The sequence below is a fragment of the Egretta garzetta genome, unplaced genomic scaffold, assembly GCF_000687185.1.
Source record: "Egretta garzetta isolate BGI_Z169 unplaced genomic scaffold, ASM68718v1 scaffold458, whole genome shotgun sequence".
NCBI lineage: Eukaryota > Metazoa > Chordata > Aves > Pelecaniformes > Ardeidae > Egretta > Egretta garzetta.
In genome coordinates this window covers 181,230-200,954 of record NW_009260599.1, presented here as the reverse complement: position 1 = coordinate 200,954, position 19,725 = coordinate 181,230, and the positions used below count along the sequence as shown (strand labels likewise).

General features: G+C 43.0%; 1 protein-coding gene across 1 annotated transcript in view; it reads left to right on the top strand.

Annotated features, from left to right (window-relative positions):
• EGFR (epidermal growth factor receptor) overlaps positions 1-12,863 on the top strand; it is a 47,893-nt gene extending 35,030 nt beyond the window's left edge. The window contains 9 exon segments of the mRNA XM_035900318.1: positions 1,858-2,043; positions 5,353-5,508; positions 6,374-6,449; positions 7,668-7,814; positions 10,377-10,474; positions 10,933-11,100; positions 11,195-11,242; positions 11,347-11,452; positions 12,487-12,863. Coding sequence (XP_035756211.1) covers positions 1,858-2,043; positions 5,353-5,508; positions 6,374-6,449; positions 7,668-7,814; positions 10,377-10,474; positions 10,933-11,100; positions 11,195-11,242; positions 11,347-11,452; positions 12,487-12,863 — 1,362 coding nt within the window.
• The last annotated feature ends 6,862 nt before the right edge of the window (positions 12,864-19,725 follow it).

The window sequence follows — 19,725 nt, the reverse complement described above, 5'->3', positions numbered from 1 at the left end:
GAAGCTTAGGGAGATTTAGCATATTTCGGTCTCTACTTACATCTGAGCATCATGTAGTGGATTCACAAGGTCCTCTACAAAACACTGCCACAAATATCTACATAACTGAATAGCGCATTGTAGTCTTGCTTTATATTTCCTCGGGCTAGCCCACAGAATCAGTGTTAGCCTTGTCAGAGGGTTGTTTTTCAATGCCCTGCTCACATCCTGCAGTAGGTAGAGGAGCCCTTACCCAGTTCTGCCAGAGATCTTCTTTCATCCAGATGCATGCAGACCACTTTAATCCCAAAGGCTCCAAAACAAGGATACCAAATGCAGAATTAGCACCTCAGAAGAAAACTGCATTACATCATGTTTTGCTTAGGCTGGCACGTCAAATAACAATACCAAGGCCAGAAAGTATTGCTTAAGAATTGAGGTTGCTTATGTCTTGAACGTCATTGCTTTAATAACTCTGTTTAATAATAGTTCTTACCAGCTACACAGCTATGTGACGTCTGTGGAAAGCTTGTTAGATGATGAGTAAAGTGCTATGGTATTTCATTTCTTAAGCTCTTAGAAAGTGCGTATTTGCTCCTTTCCCTGCCACAATAGTGGTCTGACTATTATTTTAGGCTTGGGGGGGGGTTGCTAGCCTAATGTTGAATTGCCAAGGGATGATTAGTTGGTGTCACTCCAGAAGCTGAGTTAAGATGCTGACCTAAAAGCTCACTGCATGGCAAAATTCCCATTTATTTCTCATTGTGTTGGTTTGCAATGAAATGGCTTTAAAAATGTCTAGAAGTGAAATACTGTAAATCAGACACAAAGTTAATTTAAAAAAAAGGCAACTTCAGCTCCAATTTTTTCCCGCATTGGAATTCATTCTTTGAGCTTGCACTTGACAGCAGATGTCAGTACAAATTTAGATCTCAAATTTAAATCCGTTAGGAGTTTTTGCACGCAAAAAGCTTGAAGTCGGGGGCTTTCACCCTGTGGCCATGTTAAAAAGGATGTATTCATTGTGTCTGGAGCGTACTGCACTAGCCTCTGAAGGGGCCTCTCCCTTCCTACAGAAGAACTAAGGAAGAAGAGGTACCTTGGGTACCTTAGATAGGCTTGAAAGAAGAGTTTTTCACATATTTGTGAAACTTAACCCCAAAATTCTAGTTGACCAAAGGGTTTATTATGCTTAGGCTCCCACATTATAAGTACCTTCCTGGCATCATTTGCATTGCTATATGGGTCTAAACCAGCTTTTCAAATTGGGGACAATATTTTCACTAGTGTTTCTTAAAGTAAGACGTATTCAGACTTCTAAACCTGTTTGGTTTATATGGACTGAAGAACAACACAGTCAAAGAAGCCTTGTCTCTTAAAAAGTCCCATCACAGATGACAACTTTTGACTTTCTGCATTAGTACTAACCCTGACAAAGGGACAGAGGTCTCAAAAGTACTGATTTCCAGTTAGTTTTATGAAAAAATTTGTGGAGGAAAACAGCCATATGACACGTGTTCACAAGGTGTGTTGCCCTTCCAATTAGGTGCTCAGAATGATGAAATCCCATCAGCTTCCAGTTGATGTTCAATTTATTAATTCCTCCTAGGTCCATAAGTTTTGTCCCCAGGATTTTATGTCCTACGTTTGCTTGGTGTACCAGTAGTGGGAGACTGCCTCTTCTTGATGCTTCAGTGTTCAAAATCTGGACCACAGAGTGGGAAATACACGCATTTTGTATGTGATATGGGCCACAGAGTTTGCATACAGTATTTCAGCAACCTCTTGAATGACCAACTTATTTTATACTGCTTCCAAAGATTTCTGTCATGCCAAAGGGAGTCTTTCACATCATTGCTTTTTTTCCTTTCTTCTCAGGAAGCTTATGTGATGGCTAGTGTTGACAACCCTCATGTGTGCCGCTTGTTGGGCATCTGCCTCACTTCTACTGTTCAGCTCATCACACAGCTGATGCCTTATGGCTGCCTCCTTGATTACATCCGCGAGCACAAGGACAACATTGGCTCCCAGTACCTTCTCAACTGGTGTGTTCAGATTGCAAAGGTAAGTGAATCAACACGCCGCCAGATCAACTAAAACTCAGACTCTAACAAGGAGATCTGGCACTGCGTAACGTATGTATTTACTTATTTGTCTCTGCAAGTCTTTTTATTTCACCACATGGTTCCTAGATACCTTATACGTGACAGTAAGTGGTTCCTTTGTCTTAAACAATTTACCATTTTCAAGCTGCTGTGCAAACCTTAACTTTTCTTCAGAATGCTCCTAGAGAGCGTAATATTATCACCAAGGCATTTATGTCCAAACCAAACACCCTATAATGAAACAATAATGTGATGCAATGAAGCTGTGGCAGGGAAGAAGGGAGTAGAATTTGGCAATTGTCATACCAAGATGCTGCTCCCATCAGTGGATTTCTTTGGGCTGTGCCATGGGGCAAACAGTGATGTTGTTGAATATACCTTCTTGTGTGCCTCAGAGAATTTCAGGCTAAAATCTCTGAGGCCTGGAGATCAGAACTGCTGATTAATAAATACCAACTCCATTCTAGCACAGGATGGCTGTGACTGAAAGACATTCAGGCACCCCAGGGCTGTTCTGTAATACATATGCACTGAGTTAGTACCTGTAATCTAACTGCAGTGGCCATAGTGCCAAATAAAAGACTCGTTATCACACTGGGCACTGTTTGCCAAAGAGTAGAGCAGCAAAGGGGACTAGCCCTTAGCAAAGATATGCTGTGTTTGGAAGGTGGTTAGCCATTTGCAAGTGTGGAAGAATGGAGCAAAACCATCAGAAACATAACTGCAATTTGCTGATTTGTCATATGAGATGGCAGTATCCGCAAAGCCCGGCTGCTTTAATGCTGCTTATTTCGGGAACGATGGTCTGCAAGCCAACCGCACACTTACAGCCTTATCGGTCCCTCGAGGCCTTGTATACAACCCAGGCTCACCCAGCCGTGGTTTGCTTTCAGGAAACATGCTGAGGACCTCAGAAATTTATCCACCAAAAGTACACAGAGTACATTTTTCATCTCGGTGTGTGTACTCTTTTACAGCGTGCTCCACAGCAAGTGAATGTGAACTGCCCTTTTCTGACTCTTTTGCTCTCTTGTTTAAAATCAATTACTTCTCTGTCCTGGTTTCAGTCCCTTTGGAGGATGAGCTGGAGGCCACATTTCCCTCCTCCTCCTCCTCTTCTTTGTTAATTTTTAAGGTGGCAAATCAGTCCCCAGACAGTGCCCAACTGGGGCATCACTTGCCAAAAGGTTGCCATTCACAATTATAAGCTTCTGTTTGATTTTTTTCATGTCGATTCAACATCAGCCCATAGCAACCTCGACCCTCTCCAGCAACGCCTGACCTTCAACGTACTCCTTTGTGCTGCTCTGCACTGAAGTTCTCCTCAAAGTGTTCATAAATCACACGTACAGCTTTTTCCCACCAATGTGTGGGGTGTTACTACTCTGATAAAGTCATGCCAGATTTTTGGACGTTCTCTGACTCTTTAAAAATGTACTTTTGGAGAGGTAAAAAAATTGAAACAAATATATTTATGTCTGGTTACTAACCAGCAGGAGGCAAGTTCCCTGGGAAGCTTATTTTTGTTTCTGTTTTCACAGCTTTGAATTAAGTTTTCTTTGCATCTATAAACATTATCTTTCTCTGAGGTATGGAGTCCTGTCTTTTAGACAAGATGTTATGACAGAGCATAGACACTCCACATGCAGAAACACTGTGAAGTAACTCTTTGAACATATTGGTCTCACACTTAATGATGAAAAATGGCTTAAATCCCAGGCCTGCACACAATTATAGATCTGCTGAACTTTTCTACATGAGCAGTTCAACATTTTTGGTGTATGGTTATGCACGTGTACAAGTCTTTTAGCTATCGTCTTAAACAACTTAGTGGGAAACTGATACTCTCCCTTTCAGCAGCTTTGAGTCTTAATAAGTCCCCACAGCAAGACATGTTTAGCAGGAAATTTTTTGTCCTACTGGGGCTAGATTATGTGATTATTATTTTTTTTTAAGATAGCCTGCTTTCTGCGGCAGCTCAAGATTTTTTGTTTCAAGAGCTCTGCTCGCTAAAGATCTATTTGTGTAATTAAATGCATGCTCATAGTGGCATTGCGCCAGTTTGTTTGGGTGGTTTGTTTTGGCAACGTTAGCACCGCATGGGTGAAGCTTTGCTGAGGGACTTGGCCAGGGGATTCGATGGTGGTCCAGGTTAGTAGTGGGCTTAGGAAGGGGGTGGAGGCTGGAAGGGAATTATTCCCTCCAGTGCTCTGTCATCACATCAACATGATCATTTTGGTGTTAACTTTGTAGGTTAGAAGTACTTTTTTATTAATTCTCTCTTCATAAAAATACAAGCGCTTAAGCTGCCGCCAGCAGAAATATATCGACTGGGAATAATTGTGGTTTTTAGAAAGGATCTTGCAGGAAACTTAGAAATCATGAACTTTTTGATTCCATACACCAAAAGATTGGAGTTAAGGGAAAGGGGAATAATCTCTGTGGTCAGAAATGCAGCTGTTTGATTCGTACCTTAGAAGTCAAACCGGCACAATTAGTCGTGTTCTTCCATGAGAGGCAGTTGTCCAAAAAAGCACATAGGTGAGGGTGAACGCAGTCTAACCATGGGAGGCAGTGAAACTGGAAGAACTTGCCTTTTCAAAGAGGATTTGAAAATAGATGCAACTCTGAGCTCAGCCATAAAATTATTTTATTTCCTTTTCTCACCTTTGCAGTGGGATGCCTCACTGTTAGCAGGGAGATGGCAGAGTACACTGTAACGAGGCTTAGAATTGGTGACTTTCAACGATTGATTTGGTTTTGCTTGGACTCTTCTCCCAGGCCATTAGTGTCTATGTACTCTCTGCAGGGTTGGCCTGTGTGTGTCTGGAAGGTGATAGTTAAATTCTGCACTGTGCTCTCCTGAAGTCACTGGGGTTGCACAAATGCAGCTGAAAGAAGGGTTTGCCCCCCTTATTTGCAGGTCCTATCTCAATTTTATATTTCTGGAACTAAATCCCAAAAGAACCACATCCCCTACTATACCTCTGCTGTCCCTTTTTTCTCCATGACTCCACTGGCACGTGGACCCACAGAAAGGTTCCTGGAGGGTAATAGTTCTCCTTGTAACTGTGCAAGCGCCCATCCTCACCCTGCAATAAGCATCATGGAAATCGAAACAGCAAACCTTTTTCTGAAGGGGGGATAGGTTACCGCATGTTTATGGTGGTGTGCATACAGTTACCGCAGAGCAGCTGACGTTTGGTAACTCGTTTGCGTGTCCAAGCCCAAAGCGTCTGATGCCTACCCACGGTCTAACATATTGCAGGGAATGAACTACTTGGAGGAGCGTCGCCTGGTGCACCGTGACCTTGCTGCCAGGAACGTCCTCGTTAAGACTCCTCAACACGTGAAAATCACGGACTTTGGGCTGGCAAAGCTGCTCGGCGCTGATGAGAAGGAGTATCATGCTGAGGGAGGCAAGGTAAAGCGCATCGGAGAAATGAACTGCTGGGCATTCATCGGTGTTTGTGCTTGTGCATGAGCCTTAAACACAGGGAAAAACAAGGGAGTGGGTTTTTCAAAGCACTCAGCTGCCGTCTCAGCGTGCTGCCTTTGAAGCCTGTGGGGGTTCTCTGAAATCAGCTGAAGCAGCGTCAGACCAGTGGGACTGCAGTGGGAGCGGAGGTAGCAGAGCAGCGAATGCTTTTGAAATTCCCACCCAGAATGTCTGGGAAAAAGCAAGATTATTAAAAAAACATTAGGAAAAAAAAAAAAAAAAGCATGGCTGAATTCATCAGTGTAGCCAACACCAAGAACACTGTGCAGCTTATGAAGAGAAAGAGAATGCTGTATATTTATAGCAGAAGAAAGACCTGTCAGACTTGGTTCAACATGCCTTCATGTTGTACTACGTGCTGATGGAGGGAATGTGTCCTGCTGAGAAATTAAAGAGAAGCTGCTTGCAAATATTGCGGAGACCATAAATGGAAACCATATGAGTGCAGATCAGTCTTTGTCTTACAGCGTGAGATTGGATTTGTGTCCTGTTATGACAGGAGGTTAAAAAAATAGCAATTTGACTGTTAAAAACATTGTAAAACTAATCTGTAAGAGATATTGCTAATATGCCTAATATTTCATGAGTTCCAAGGTTCAACATAATAAATGAAAATAATAATAAGGGACTCAAAAGCTGCCTGCTCTACTACTCGGATATTTGTGTTGTTTGTTGCTTGGGGTTTTTTTTCCTTCCACGCCTAAACTATTGGTTTAAACACCACCTGGTGGTAAATACCGCTGATGAATTTTGAGCTAGCTTCTTAAGGCTTATTTGTGAATTTTCCTAGGTTCCTATTAAATGGATGGCCTTGGAGTCAATTTTACACCGGATTTACACTCATCAAAGTGATGTCTGGAGTTATGGTGAGTCTAAAACCAGTTATAATTATTGTAAATGGGTTGGAAAATTGCAAGATTTGCTAATGACTCTACACAGGTCTTTTTTCTTCCTATTATGAGAAGTTTGAGAGATTAAACATAAACAATGGCCCCTATTCAATAAAGTAAAATTCCCATGAAATTTCATGCTGGCGAGGTGTAAGATGTTTTGCAGAATACGCTTTCAGATGATGAGCCCTCCACTGAAAGGGGCTGCAGGTAGGAGACTGTTCCATTTGCTGAAGTTCTGCTGATGCTTTTCTTCAGCAGCTTCCCATGAAATATAACTGGGCTGACAATAAAGCCACATAACTAGAGGGAGGACTTAAAAGCATCGGCCATGCTGTCGGTCAGTGTCAATCAGTGTAACTCTGCCTACAATGTTTGTGTTGTCCCGGTATTGAGAGGACAATGCTAAAAGGGAAGCAAAGTGATAACTTCCTTAGAGAATTCATTTAATATTTGGTATAGTCCATAAGCCAGCTTGAAAGAAAGAGGAGCAAAAAGGAAACTTTCCAAAGCAACTTAACTCCAAAATTTTCACTCCACGGGCTCTTATATTCCTGGAAAATATTTAATGCAGATGGTCAGATCCTGTGTCCTTTTAGATAAAGTACAGCCTCTGGTCCTCTTAATCCATTTTACGTATCTTGGCATCCACAATCTTGTTTTGTATCCTAAGCTACCAGACAATCACAACAGCTACATCGCAAGAGTACATGGTATGTCAGCAAACGACACTGAGGCAGCTGGTTTACATATCTTTCAAAAACTGCTCTTGTTCGTCTCCAAAGAGATTGTTTTGAAACAAAAATACAGCTTCCATTTTTAAAAACCACTTGCTGGATTGGAGTCAGGAGGCGGGTAACCTGCATTTCCTTTCTGTGGGGCTGGGAAGTTTGTGGGATGTTCAACACTGAGACACTAGTTGAGATTCAAAAAAACCCAAAAATACCCCCCCCCCCCCCAAAAAAAAAAAAAACAACTCAAAAAGGAAATCAAGATTATTTCAACCTGTTTTGTTAATTTGCCTCTCTTCAAAATCATGACAGAAAATACTTCTCCTGTGCGGGGCTCTGGCAACGCAGTGCCCCTGGGAAAGCCCTCTCCGCTCACCCCAGCCTCTCCTCACCTCTGCACCCAGGCTAAGCGCCCTGGCTACCAGCAAGGCCTCTCTCATGGTCTTCTCTTCCCACCCTGCAGGTGTGACAGTTTGGGAGCTGATGACATTTGGGTCCAAGCCATACGACGGGATCCCTGCCAGTGAAATCTCCTCTGTCTTGGAGAAGGGCGAGCGTTTGCCCCAGCCCCCCATCTGTACCATCGATGTGTACATGATCATGGTCAAATGTGAGTTCATATTTGGGGTTGTGGGTGCTCACCTAAGTCAAATAAGTAGTGCAGTTGCCTTTGTTACGTCGCATTTGTATACAGTGTGTTCTTGGTGATCGTACAGAAATAGGGTTATGTGAAAAGAGTGGTGACACCAGAGCGTGTTCCTGCACCTTGAGCTTTAGTTAGGAGCACGGGATGTGGTTTCATTAGTTGCTAATTCAGCCAACTAATGTTTGTTCATCATTCACACCACGGGCTGATATTGTCAATTATTTTAAACTGATATTGTCAGGCAGTATAAATCAGCATAACACCACCCACTTTACCTGATACTCTGGTTTTGTATGTCTAGAAAATAAAATTAACACTGCCTTCTCCTCCAGGCTCCCTCTTAGTTCAGTAATAAGCCTCCCCCTGCAATCACACACATGGACTATGTGCTCCTTTTACTAAAGGAGGGTTGTGAGCACAGGCACCACCATAATGGCAGATGCACATGAGGATCTGGAGGTCCTCATCTGATTTCTTCGTCATTTTTGGATGGCCCATTTTCAGCACACATTGTTTCTGTAAAGTAGCACAGAAGGGGGGTGTGTGTGTCTCTGAAGGACTTTTTGGTCATTGTTAGGGCACATCAAAGGGCTTCTGAACCCCAACCCCCTTTTGCATCTCTATCAGCTGCTAAAATGTCAGATTATTACCTGGCTTCCCGTGCATCTCTGGACCATGACTGCCACATCCCTGCTTGCTACCAGTGGTGTCTGTGAGGATGGTGATAAGAAGCCCACTAGGTGGCATTTAAGACCTTCTCACTGGAGCAAAATGTACCTGTTCCTGAAACAGGAGCCACACTATGATGAACACCCTGTAGTGCAGCACTTTTGAAGAGTCCTGGAGTGCCTTGGTGTTGCTTTGTCAGGATGGGGACCTCACAGGGAGAGCCCAGTCCTGTGCTCACCACACCTGAGAGAGCAGGAACTGGATCCAGATGTGTGCACCTAGCCTGGGAGGTGCCCGGACCCAAAAGCAGTGTCCTGGAAACTCCTCCTTGGTGATGCTGAACCCCACTGACACCTCAGCCCTGCCAAAATCTCTGCTTGCAGCAGTCATGTCCCAGGTCTTTGAAAGCTCTGCACTAGAGCATGTCCTCAGGGGCTGAGCCTTCTCAAAGCTCAGCAGCTCCATCCACTGCCCTTCCTTGGGTCAGTCCAGATGTAGAAAGCAGGCATTTTTCCAGGCACCTAATCAGGCACCTGTAGCTTTTAAAACACCACCAGAGGCGTGTCCTGATCTCCTTTCATACCATTACACTGAATTTAAATGCAAGAGTATGAGGACCTGGGGTTTGAGCCTTCCTTCTGCCACAGGACTTAGTTGCTCATTTTTCACTGCTCTGATCACCCAGTGATTGCAGTCTACAGCACAGACCCTGTTGAAGCTGCACCATTTTGTCTAAAGGAATTCAGGATTCACAGTCATCTCTTATAAGCAGAGTATAAACTGAAATGTTCAAACTTATTGCACAACAATTTATATTTCTTTCTGTTTAAGAAGCAGTATTTAAACATACGCAACTCTGAAATAAATTCAGAAATAGTGGATGCTACTTCTCAAACCCCCAAATGCTGCACTCTGCCTAAAGGCAAAAAGGATTTCTTCTCGAATTAGCAGGGGATCATATTTCCAGCATGGTAAAAAGTCACTGGCAATGATGAGATTTTGTCTAATGCAGATCTCAGATGGCCTGTTATCACTTCATTTCTCCATTGCTATGGCTAGGCTGTTTCTTATGAGTTCCTCCAGACACACTAAGCTTGACCTTTATTATTTTTACTTTTAAACGCAAGAGTATCTACATCAGCTCATCTGTTAGTTGGTAACAGAAAGTGTGGGTTTCCTAAGTAATCTCACACGTTAAACCACCAGTATCTATATTCAATGTCTCTTCTAGCATTGGCGCACACTAAGCTGTAGGACTTGTTTTTGTTTTGTTAGTCTCTTTACTAATTAAATACAGCTTAGATATGGTTAATCTTTCAAAATGTCCCCAGTGAGGATGTTTTGAATTTCAGAAGACAACTGCTACAGAGGGTAGCTTCTGCTTTAGGCTTCCCAGGATTTCATGAAGCAGTGCAGTGAGGACTAGAGGGTCAAATCACCGAACGTCTGCAGGTGCCCGCTGAAGTTGGTTTGCTTCCTCTCCTTCAAGAGTTTTTCAGAGCAGCCTAATTTGGACCGATCCAGGCTGGACACCCGTTTGGTATCCTCAGGACAGATGCGTTATTATCACTCAAATGGGACCTGCCTGCCCAGGCGGAGATAGGCCAGCCTGGAGCTTTTCCAACATGGAGTTTTATTACCTCCTTCATTCTTCCCAAAGCTGCCAAGATGTGAATTTTCAATGCTGAAATTCACAGCAGTAGTTGGTGAATGAACTGTTTATGGTGGTCCCTTACGGGTAGATCCTTAACAGCATGTATAGTGCTGTTCTTTTCACGGCTACATTTTATTTTAAGCTCTGCATTTCATCACCAAAACAACTTTATTTGTGTGTTGCTTTCTCTGTCGTCCCTCCAGGCTGGATGATCGATGCAGACAGTCGTCCCAAGTTTCGCGAACTGATAGCGGAGTTCTCAAAAATGGCCCGTGACCCCCAACGCTATCTTGTTATACAGGTACTAAACCCAATGGTAGGAAGATGTCTAATGGGCATTTAATATGAGGCCCAAAATTATTAATAATGCATATGAAAACGTATGATATGGGTAATTTAAGGCCAGATTTACCATTGCTTTCCAGGTCTTAACACGTTCAGCTAGAACCACAAACAGAATTTCAAGACCGGTCACAGTTTTCTTAGTCCTGGTCCTAGTCTGGGACCAGTAACAGTCCATAATGCAGTCCTGAGAGGAGAACAGAGTTTGATCCTCTTAAAAACACAGATATTTTACAGCAGCATAGACAGAGGTTGCAGGCCCAAATTCCCCTGGAGTCTAGGTAAATTTGGTTAAACACACAGATCAAGATTTTACGTCTCAGACTTCTCGCTAAATTACTTTGTCTCTCAGAGAAGGGCATAATGAGGGCTTGAAGCGATTCTGCAAGTCCTCCCTCACACCGACTTGTCTCACAGGGAGACGATAGGATGCACCTGCCCAGCCCGACGGACTCCAAGTTTTATCGCACCCTGATGGAGGAGGAGGACATGGAAGATATAGTGGACGCAGATGAGTATCTCGTGCCACACCAGGGCTTCTTCAACAGCCCCTCCACATCCCGCACTCCTCTCTTGAGCTCATTGGTATGAAATTTCTCCTCTGTGAAAACATTGTAAGCAATTTTAAGAGTGAACTGCTTCTCAAAATGTCTGTATTTTCTTTCTCTCTATTTCTAAGAGTGCTACTAGCAACAATTCTGCTACAACCTGCATTGACAGAAACGGGGTAAGTGGGACGACCTTTAAAAAAGGAGCAACTTCTCCTATGTGGATCAACTTCTACAGAACATGTTGTCCCTTTAATACTGATCTTCTCTGCTTCAAACCTAGCAGGGGCACCCTGTGAGGGAAGACAGCTTTGTCCAGAGGTATAGCTCAGACCCAACGGGCGCTTTCTTGGAGGACAGCATAGACGACAGCTTCCTGCCAGCCCCAGGCAAGTACCGCTCCCGTGTTTCCATCCCACAGCCACTCATTCACAAGCCATTTGGTTGTGAATATAAACGTTGTCCTTCCTTTTCTGTAGAAAGGAAGCAATCCAAACGCTTCCTACCCGTTTTGCTTGGTAACTGGGAGTGAAAATGTGTGCACATAGTCTTTTCCTGCACTTTTTCTGGCTGCTTCTGGCCATTTCTCATTTCGGTTCCTTCACCAGCCAGGTCCCTCATGTTTGCTGTGTGTGCCATCTGGCCAGGGAGCTCGCATGCGTGGTTATATTTTTTAAGTTTTCTACCACCCCTGCACTTCAGAAAATATCCTCTAGAAACTGGGTTTCACCCCTTAAACTACTTCAGCAATATAAACAGCTTTCTGGCAGTTTCACTGCTTTCAGATGTTGATACACAGAAGGCAGCTCATGGTTTCACGTGGACTTAGAGCGTAGGCGGTCGGAGAGTGAGCCAGGGAGCACCGAGGGAGTTGGTGCTGGGTTATGCAGCCGTGATGCTCTGTGTCCTTAAAAAAACCCAACCAACCCTTCCAAGAATACACCACAGCTAAAAAGGGTGAAAGACCCTGCAAGGGATGGCATTTAAGTGAGGTGTGGAGTCTCTGTTTCTGCCACTCCTGTATTTTCTAGGCACTTTTCTCATCTCTAAACATTTTTCCAGGGAAACAGCTTCTGGCAGCAAAGCCTCCCTGACTGCAATTTCACAACAGTATCTAGGACACAGCCACCCCCATGTCACTAAAATCAGCAGTAGCTATCTCACTGTCTTATGATCCAAGCCGTCTTTCTGCTGCTTTGCAAATGAAATTCCTGAAGGTGAATTGCAGGGCAGCACGTTTGGTGCCACGGCACAGCAGTCCCTGCCTTTGGCTCTCTTCCGCTCCAGGAAGTTCAGTGAGATGCTGTGCGTGAAGAGCAAGTGGCAGCTGGGTTGAAACTACACCTCAAGTGACGGAAATGGCTGCATTAGTTACATGTCTTCATTTTCATTTCTCCTTATTTTTATTTTCTTTTTATTCCAGAGTATGTAAACCAGTTGGTGCCCAAGAAAGTATCTGCCTCAGCAGTCCAGAATCCAATCTACAACAACTTTTCACTCACAGCAAACTCAAAGGTCCCCACAGACTCCAGCTACCAGAATTCACACAGCACAGCTGTGGACAACCCCGAGTATCTCAACACCAACCAATCTCCGCTGGCCAAGACAGTCTTTGAGAGCTCTCCTTACTGGATCCAGGCGGGCAACCATCAAATAAATCTAGACAATCCTGACTACCAGCAGGACTTCTTACCGAAGGAAACCAAACCTAATGGTCTCTTGAAAGTTCCTGCGGCAGAGAACCCAGAGTACTTGAGGGTAGCAGCACCAAAAAGTGAATACATTGAAGCCTCAGCATGACCACAGAGAACATCTTCTTGCAGCAAGGCAAGCCAGACTCTTGGTGAATCACCTGGCTGCTGCAAGAACGGACTTTTGCTCGTAGCGAATGATGACCGCAATGCATCAATAAGCACACCTTTCCTTTTCAGCACAGGGTCTGAAACTGCGAACCCTATCTGATGGTAGTTTGGGTCTTTTCTTGCCCATTTCCACATAATAACTGAGGCCCATAGCCTGCACTCGGATGCATGTTGGGATGGAGCAGGATCTTCCTGGACAGAAGAAATATGGATGCATTCCTTTCATTTTCAAACGGTAGCATGGTAAGAAGCCACTCTGGGATGAACTTGAGAGCTGTACACATTGTACAGTCAAATTCCTTTCTACAGTCTATATTTTTATAAATGTTGCTAGCAGAATTTTTGAATCTTTTACAAGATCAGATGTTTGTACTGCTGGTCTGCTATGTGGTGCTCAGATAACCAGCAGGAAAAAAAAATAATGTTACTAAATAGTTTTCCAAAACTCCTGGAACAGAAACAGTTATTCCAAACCTCCGGATTTTTACCAGTTGGCTCCATATACTGCTTCTTGGCAGAAAGAGGAGAAGTGCATCTGGGGGACATATGGGAGATTCTGCCCAGGGCAGTATGGAGTGGATCACTCTGGGGAAGACTAGCACAAGGAGCAAAATGGCACGACACATCACCTACTGACCACTACTGCTAAAAACTGACAGGAGTAACTCAGCTCAAAGTCATCTGTACATGGTTATAAAGTGCTCGCTAGTCTGCTTTCTGATGGTCAAACGCAAGACATTTTTTTTCTGATCTCTTATGCAGCTGTCGAGTTGTCAAAATGCCTTTCTTCTTCAACAAAACTGTTAAAGATGTTGCCGTAACTGAAAAATGAAGTGTCAAATAATGTTTAACAGACTTTAATGAAATGTCAAGGAAATGCAAATAGTGGCAAATTGGAGCATTCACGAGACAGACTGGAAGAACTGTACTAAATTAAACTTGACTAGGGCAAGAAACTCAGGTAGCTCTAGCCCAGCAGTTCTAGTTCCCTTCTTAAAGGGGCTCAGAGCAGAAATCATTTTATATTTATATTTTATACCCCAAGAAAAGGGGTATATCAGTGTTACTCTTTACTCGCTTCAAGGCAGAATACTTCCAATTGCTGTACCATGCTGGGGCAGAGGCTGGGGCTGGTTGCCTGTCCCTTTGGGGTTACGTATCCTGGCAATGCAGGAGGGGCAGTGAGAATGAATTAAGGAAAGGAAGAATAATCTGGAGTGATGGAAAATATTATCCCCCTCTTCTGAAAGACAGGGCTGCCTAGTGCTTCTTTAAACTACCCAGCATCTTCTTCTGTTACCAGTGTGGAATAGGCAGACTAGGCAAAGCTAGGATTTTAGCTTCATAGTGTAAATTAATCACAGCAGCAAAAGCAGCTACTCTTTCCAGAGGCCTGTGATACAAGACCTCAGATTCTTCCATCATTAACATTTCTTATGAAGGTAGGAGGAGTAAAATGCCTAAAGTGTGAATTTAGTAATTTAGGCACATCCCACCAACAGCTTGCAGTACTATTTTAATCAGACCACTACATCGGAAAACAAATGCACATTTGATGATTTTGGTAAAAAGGCCCTTAACTAGCTGAACATTGGCAACTGGCTTGAGGGCAGCACAAGCAGCTGAGTTGCAGAGGATATGTAGTCTATATTAAGTAGCAAGAAAGAGTCAAATTTATGCCACCACTGTGTTTTGAATATATCAGTATGTGTTTCTGTTTAAGTACTGCATCTGGAGCGCAGGATCAAGCAGCAAACCCTCAGAACATAGTTTTTACAGATTTATTGAGGAACGAAGAAGAACGGTCATGTGAAATGACCCCTTTTATAAGTAGCGTGGTGTAAAATGCATTAGAAGCTTGTGTGTGTGCAGTAGTTCACTTGCCACGCTGCAGTCTAGGGTAGAGCAGTATATTGGGTCAAAATCCAAAGATTTCCCTGTTTGGTACATCTGTGTCACCGTTACCAAGTCCCAGGCACAGTGGTGTGGAGGATGCAGTGTTTGACTTTGATTATTACTGGCTTGTATTTAAAATGCTAACCACAATTCAGTTCCCACGTCCAATTAGTGGCAGATTTCTCCTTGCATTCCTGAGAGCAGATTTGTTGTATTGCTCTCACAAGCGTGCGATGTGTACACACAGGCAGCGCTGCCTTTCTCCACCCACCGCCCCGGGAGGAATGCACATAAAGCCAAAAAAAGATCTTAACAGAAATCACAGATAATTTTCAATTTGCTAAATCTGTTATGTCTCCAAGCAGAACACCAGAAAATCACATAGTACACGTCCTCCTGCAGAATCTTTCCAACACTATTGCACAAAAGAATTTATTGATGTTTTGTTTTAATCTGTTAGCTAAAACAAGAGAGTGACTAAGAAGTAGCAATATGTATCACCAGCATTATGTAGCATGAACATTATTTAATAGAGGTTAATATCCTTCCCCTTAAAAATTTAGGAGGGATTCAGTAGTGACTCATTGCTGGAAACAGGGAGATTCATCTAAAAATTAAGCAATGTAAGTTTGAAAGCATAACTTTTTGAATGTATGTTTTTTGATGAGAAAAGTAGGAAAGATGATGTAGGACCACAAACCCTCAATACAAATGTACAGTTTCCAGCTTGGTGGGATCAGCTGTATTGTAAAGTAGTCGTGGTAAACAGCATCCTCTAAGTCATGACTTGTACATGGGCAGCTCAGCAATGATCCAAAAGCCAACAAAAAATAAGAACCGGGCAGTGTGCCATAGCCTGTGGGCAGTGCCTGCAAGGGCAGATATGGTGGCAGTGGGTGCGGATGGGACTGCGCAGCTCCGTGGCTGTCATTGGAGGCATGGGTGCTACACGGGGTGATGCTCGTAGGGTAACAAGCATTAGCAATGTAACAAATGATTTCCACTGAGATAAAAAAAAAATTAATAAGCAGCTGAAATGGTCTGGTTTTTCCACTGCAGCTCACTGACCATCTAACAGGAAGGAGCCCCGTGCAGATCATAGGTGCTCATAAAGGCAAGCATAGTTAGGCAGCATCTCATGCGACCTTGCTGATGCAGTGTTGCATGGAGTTTAGGCCACTGAATGGGACACAAAAGTTGTGTTTTTACAAATGTTAGAAAAAAAAAATAGACTGCATCTTGAGAGCATACGTAAATCAGCATCCAAAAATAACTTGAAAGTTCTGACATAGTCTCTCAGGATGTGTGGGTAGAAAATGCTGATTTTTAAAACGCAACTGCATAGAGAAATGTAGCAGGCCACAACTGCTTTTAAAAGCTAACAGAGTCTTACCAATCAAGAAAACAAAAAATTCCCTTTTTGCTGTATTTCTCATGGAAGGAAAAATAAAACAACTCACAAGTTAGTGCTTAGCGTCTCTTAATCATAAGGCAGCAGTTAATATGGAACTGCTTTTGCAATAATAATTTAAGACCTTTAATAACTGCTAAGTATATGAAAATGTAAGTTACATTAAGAGTCTTCATCTTACTTTGATGTTTTTCAGTGATCTGTGTACAGTGTCAGTGCACTTGACTTCGTTTGGGCCTTGGGTTGTTTTTTTCTGCCTCAAAGGGAGTTGGCATGGGAAATTTCCTTCATGTTGCAGTTGGTCTTCTCAGGGAAATTCATCTGAGAGGCCGGGGGCTTGCTGTCGTTTCCGGCTGGCAGGCAACAATGCAGTGAGTTTTCTAGAGAGAGCAGCTGGAAATAGATGGTGGCTTCTGAAATGCCACAGGGTGACACCCTGTCCCACCAGCATCACCGTCAGATGGCCATGTGAAGCCCCAGGGTTAGAAAATACAGTCCTATGATTTATTTGAAAGGAGGGGGCTCGTGTGGGGAGAGTAATGCAAGGGAAGTGGTGCTGCCGGCCAATCCATACCTGATGCCAAATTTGCCCAGGGACATCACTGAGGCCATCGACTGTTCCTGCAGGTACAGATGGGAATAGACACATGGCTCCAGCCCCTGCTACTGGCTTGAAGCAAAGCCCTCTTGCAGAGATTGTTTGTGCAAGGGCTAAAACAACATCACAGGACCCTAAAGAGCTTGAAGAGGTCCCATCACAAGGTGCCTGGGGTGTCCTCAGTCTGTCTGGGGGTGCTCTAGGGTGCCAAGGAGAAACTTTGCATTTCCAGACAAGCGCTCATTTTTCAGATTCAGAGTTCAACATCTTCTGTTAGTATGACCACTGCCTCTCCAAATGAGTAGTTAAGGTACTCTGACTTTTGTTTCCTCCCACATTTCTCTGTGAGAAAACATCTGAATCAGGATAAAGTATGAAAATGTACCTGTGTCCTCCTTCCTGATGGAAACTGTATACTCATGAAATGTCAGACTCTGTGTATAACACTTAGCAAGAACGCTTTGTAATGTTTTATCACCACTGGTTCAAATTTTTATATTGGAATCCCATTTTCTAGCTTTCTTTTTTTGTAAATGTTATCTCTTTGTTCTTACATACAACTTTTAAGGAGCCTTTTTAAAATAATAAAAAAAAAAAGAGAAAAAAAGTTTATACAAAAGAAAAACGTGGCACCTTCAAGTAGGTTGTCAAATGGGCTGCATTAGGACCAAAGATGTAACGTCTTGTTTTCTTGCTTTAAAGGAATAGGGTATTCATCACCTCTTCCACAGCCTCTCATTACAGGGAAAAGGTACAGATCTCCACTCTTCATTGGGGCTGGGCCAGACCTCCACTGAGCCAAGAGGACTTGACAGGAGGGGTGAGGCCTGTCCATAGAAAACCAAACCAAAATCAGGACCAGGTATCACTTCAGGGCCAGACCTACAACCTCTACTCCATTTCGATTCATTTTCTACTCAACACAATAGCTAAACAGGGACACAGTCAAGAAAAAAGAAACAAATACATGAAGTTTTGGCTCAATATCAGGAAAAAATACAATGATGTGAAGATGAGACCTGATGAGATAATTGCTTTTTATGTGAGGAAGTGTGTAGGCGGGCAGTGAGACTTTAAACCGATAACACTTTTGGTTATGTGTTGCTTTAATTATGCAGGGGAGTTGAAATCACAGCGCTTCCACAATAGGCCTCACTTTCTGCCACACGTCCTGCCTCCGTTCAACATCATGTGTTTTGGCAGATCACCTGTATTACCATGGCCGTGTGGACTGAGAACTGTGGGTCGGTCAGAGGTACTGAATGCAATCCCTCCTTCTTACACAGGGAGAGAAGAGTGCGGCAACAGTAGGCTGTACCACAGTTAGAGGTCAAGCAAACCCTCAGTGGCATCCAAGATCAGGGTTTCATGAGGAAAAATTGATAACTGGAGACCTAGCCAGCAAAAGACACATGACTTGTAACACCGCAAGTAAAATGCCTTTGGCCAACGTTCAGGGCTAGTGCTCCACCAGCTTTGCTCTCATCCTTTTACGTGGTGCAGATGGGGCTGTCTGGATGCACAATAGCACGGGCTTTGTGGTCTCCCTGTACCTCTTGCATTACATCTTGTAATGGATTTTTCTGATTAATAAGGTGAAAACCAGAAATCAAACCCGCCGCTAACAACTGGACTGGTTGAAGGTGTTGTTCCTATGTAGCTGATACGGTACATCATTTCCAGTCACACTGGAATTTATCCAGACCCTTCTCCTTACCTCTCACGAGCTAGCTGAAGACTGCATTTGCAACCACCATCAATGTTATCCTCATATTTTACGAAAGGGATTAAGTAAAGTAGTTGTCTACAATGGTAGGAGGCTTGGCTCACATACCTAGGTTGCTTTGTTAATCCTACATTCCTAATATTGTTCCCCTTGAAATTAATGGGATGTTTAACTTGATTACACTGAGTATAAAACAAGGCTAATGTTGAGTGATTTTTGAAAATCCCTCGCAATAAACTGAGATCCTATGGATCCATTGCCCATTTTAGGCTGCTTTGTATTGATGCAATCAACTGAGTATAAGGTATAATGTCTTGGTTTTAATAAACTGTCAAGCAATATATCCATAGATACAGACGGTACCCTTGCAGCATTGTAAAGTTACTCAACTATGAAAGCACTATTTGTACAATAAGAAACTCTTGACTTTTATATGGTTTAATGGTTTATACTGTTGATCAAAGATTGTTTGTATATTGAGCGATAAAAATGAGGTGTATATTATTCTTTTTAATTGTTTTTAATTTTTTGAGAACTGTTATTGTAATATACTGTTGTATTTGTATTGGGGGGAAGAAAAATCAGTGGCTACCTTGTAGAGTTTGTAGTCAGAGAAGAACTCACATTAAGGGTTCTTTATTGATAGACTTAGATTTTTTTTCTGATAAAAGTTGTCACTTTGGGGATTTATCCAGAGCTTAGTGAAGCTAATAACAGGACCCTTTCCTCTCTCCAAGACTCTGGGTCTCTGCATGCACAGTGCTGGAGTTTCATAATGTGAGCAATAATACAGCTAACACTTGTGACCATTGGAAGTGCAATATGAAAGCCCAGGTGCTGCTTATCAGGGAGCTAATAAAAGCTGTTCTTTTGAATTGCATGGCAGGTTCTAACTTCACTTTTATAATAGCAGGAGCAGAGTCAAAGCAATCCCTCAAAAGCTCATCCATGTGACATGTGGCGTATGAAGCCATACTGCTGGCCATTTCCGAATTGCATAGCTATGAGCTGTGCAACGGCAACGCAGGACTCCATCATTAGGAAAGGCAAACTAAAATCTCGACCAGAGTGGTGACTTAAATTGCTGTATTACACTAGGCAGAAAGAGAAATTCTGTTAGCAAAGTCCATTAAATGAAGCCCCAGCATCCCCTGAGTATTGGTGTTTAA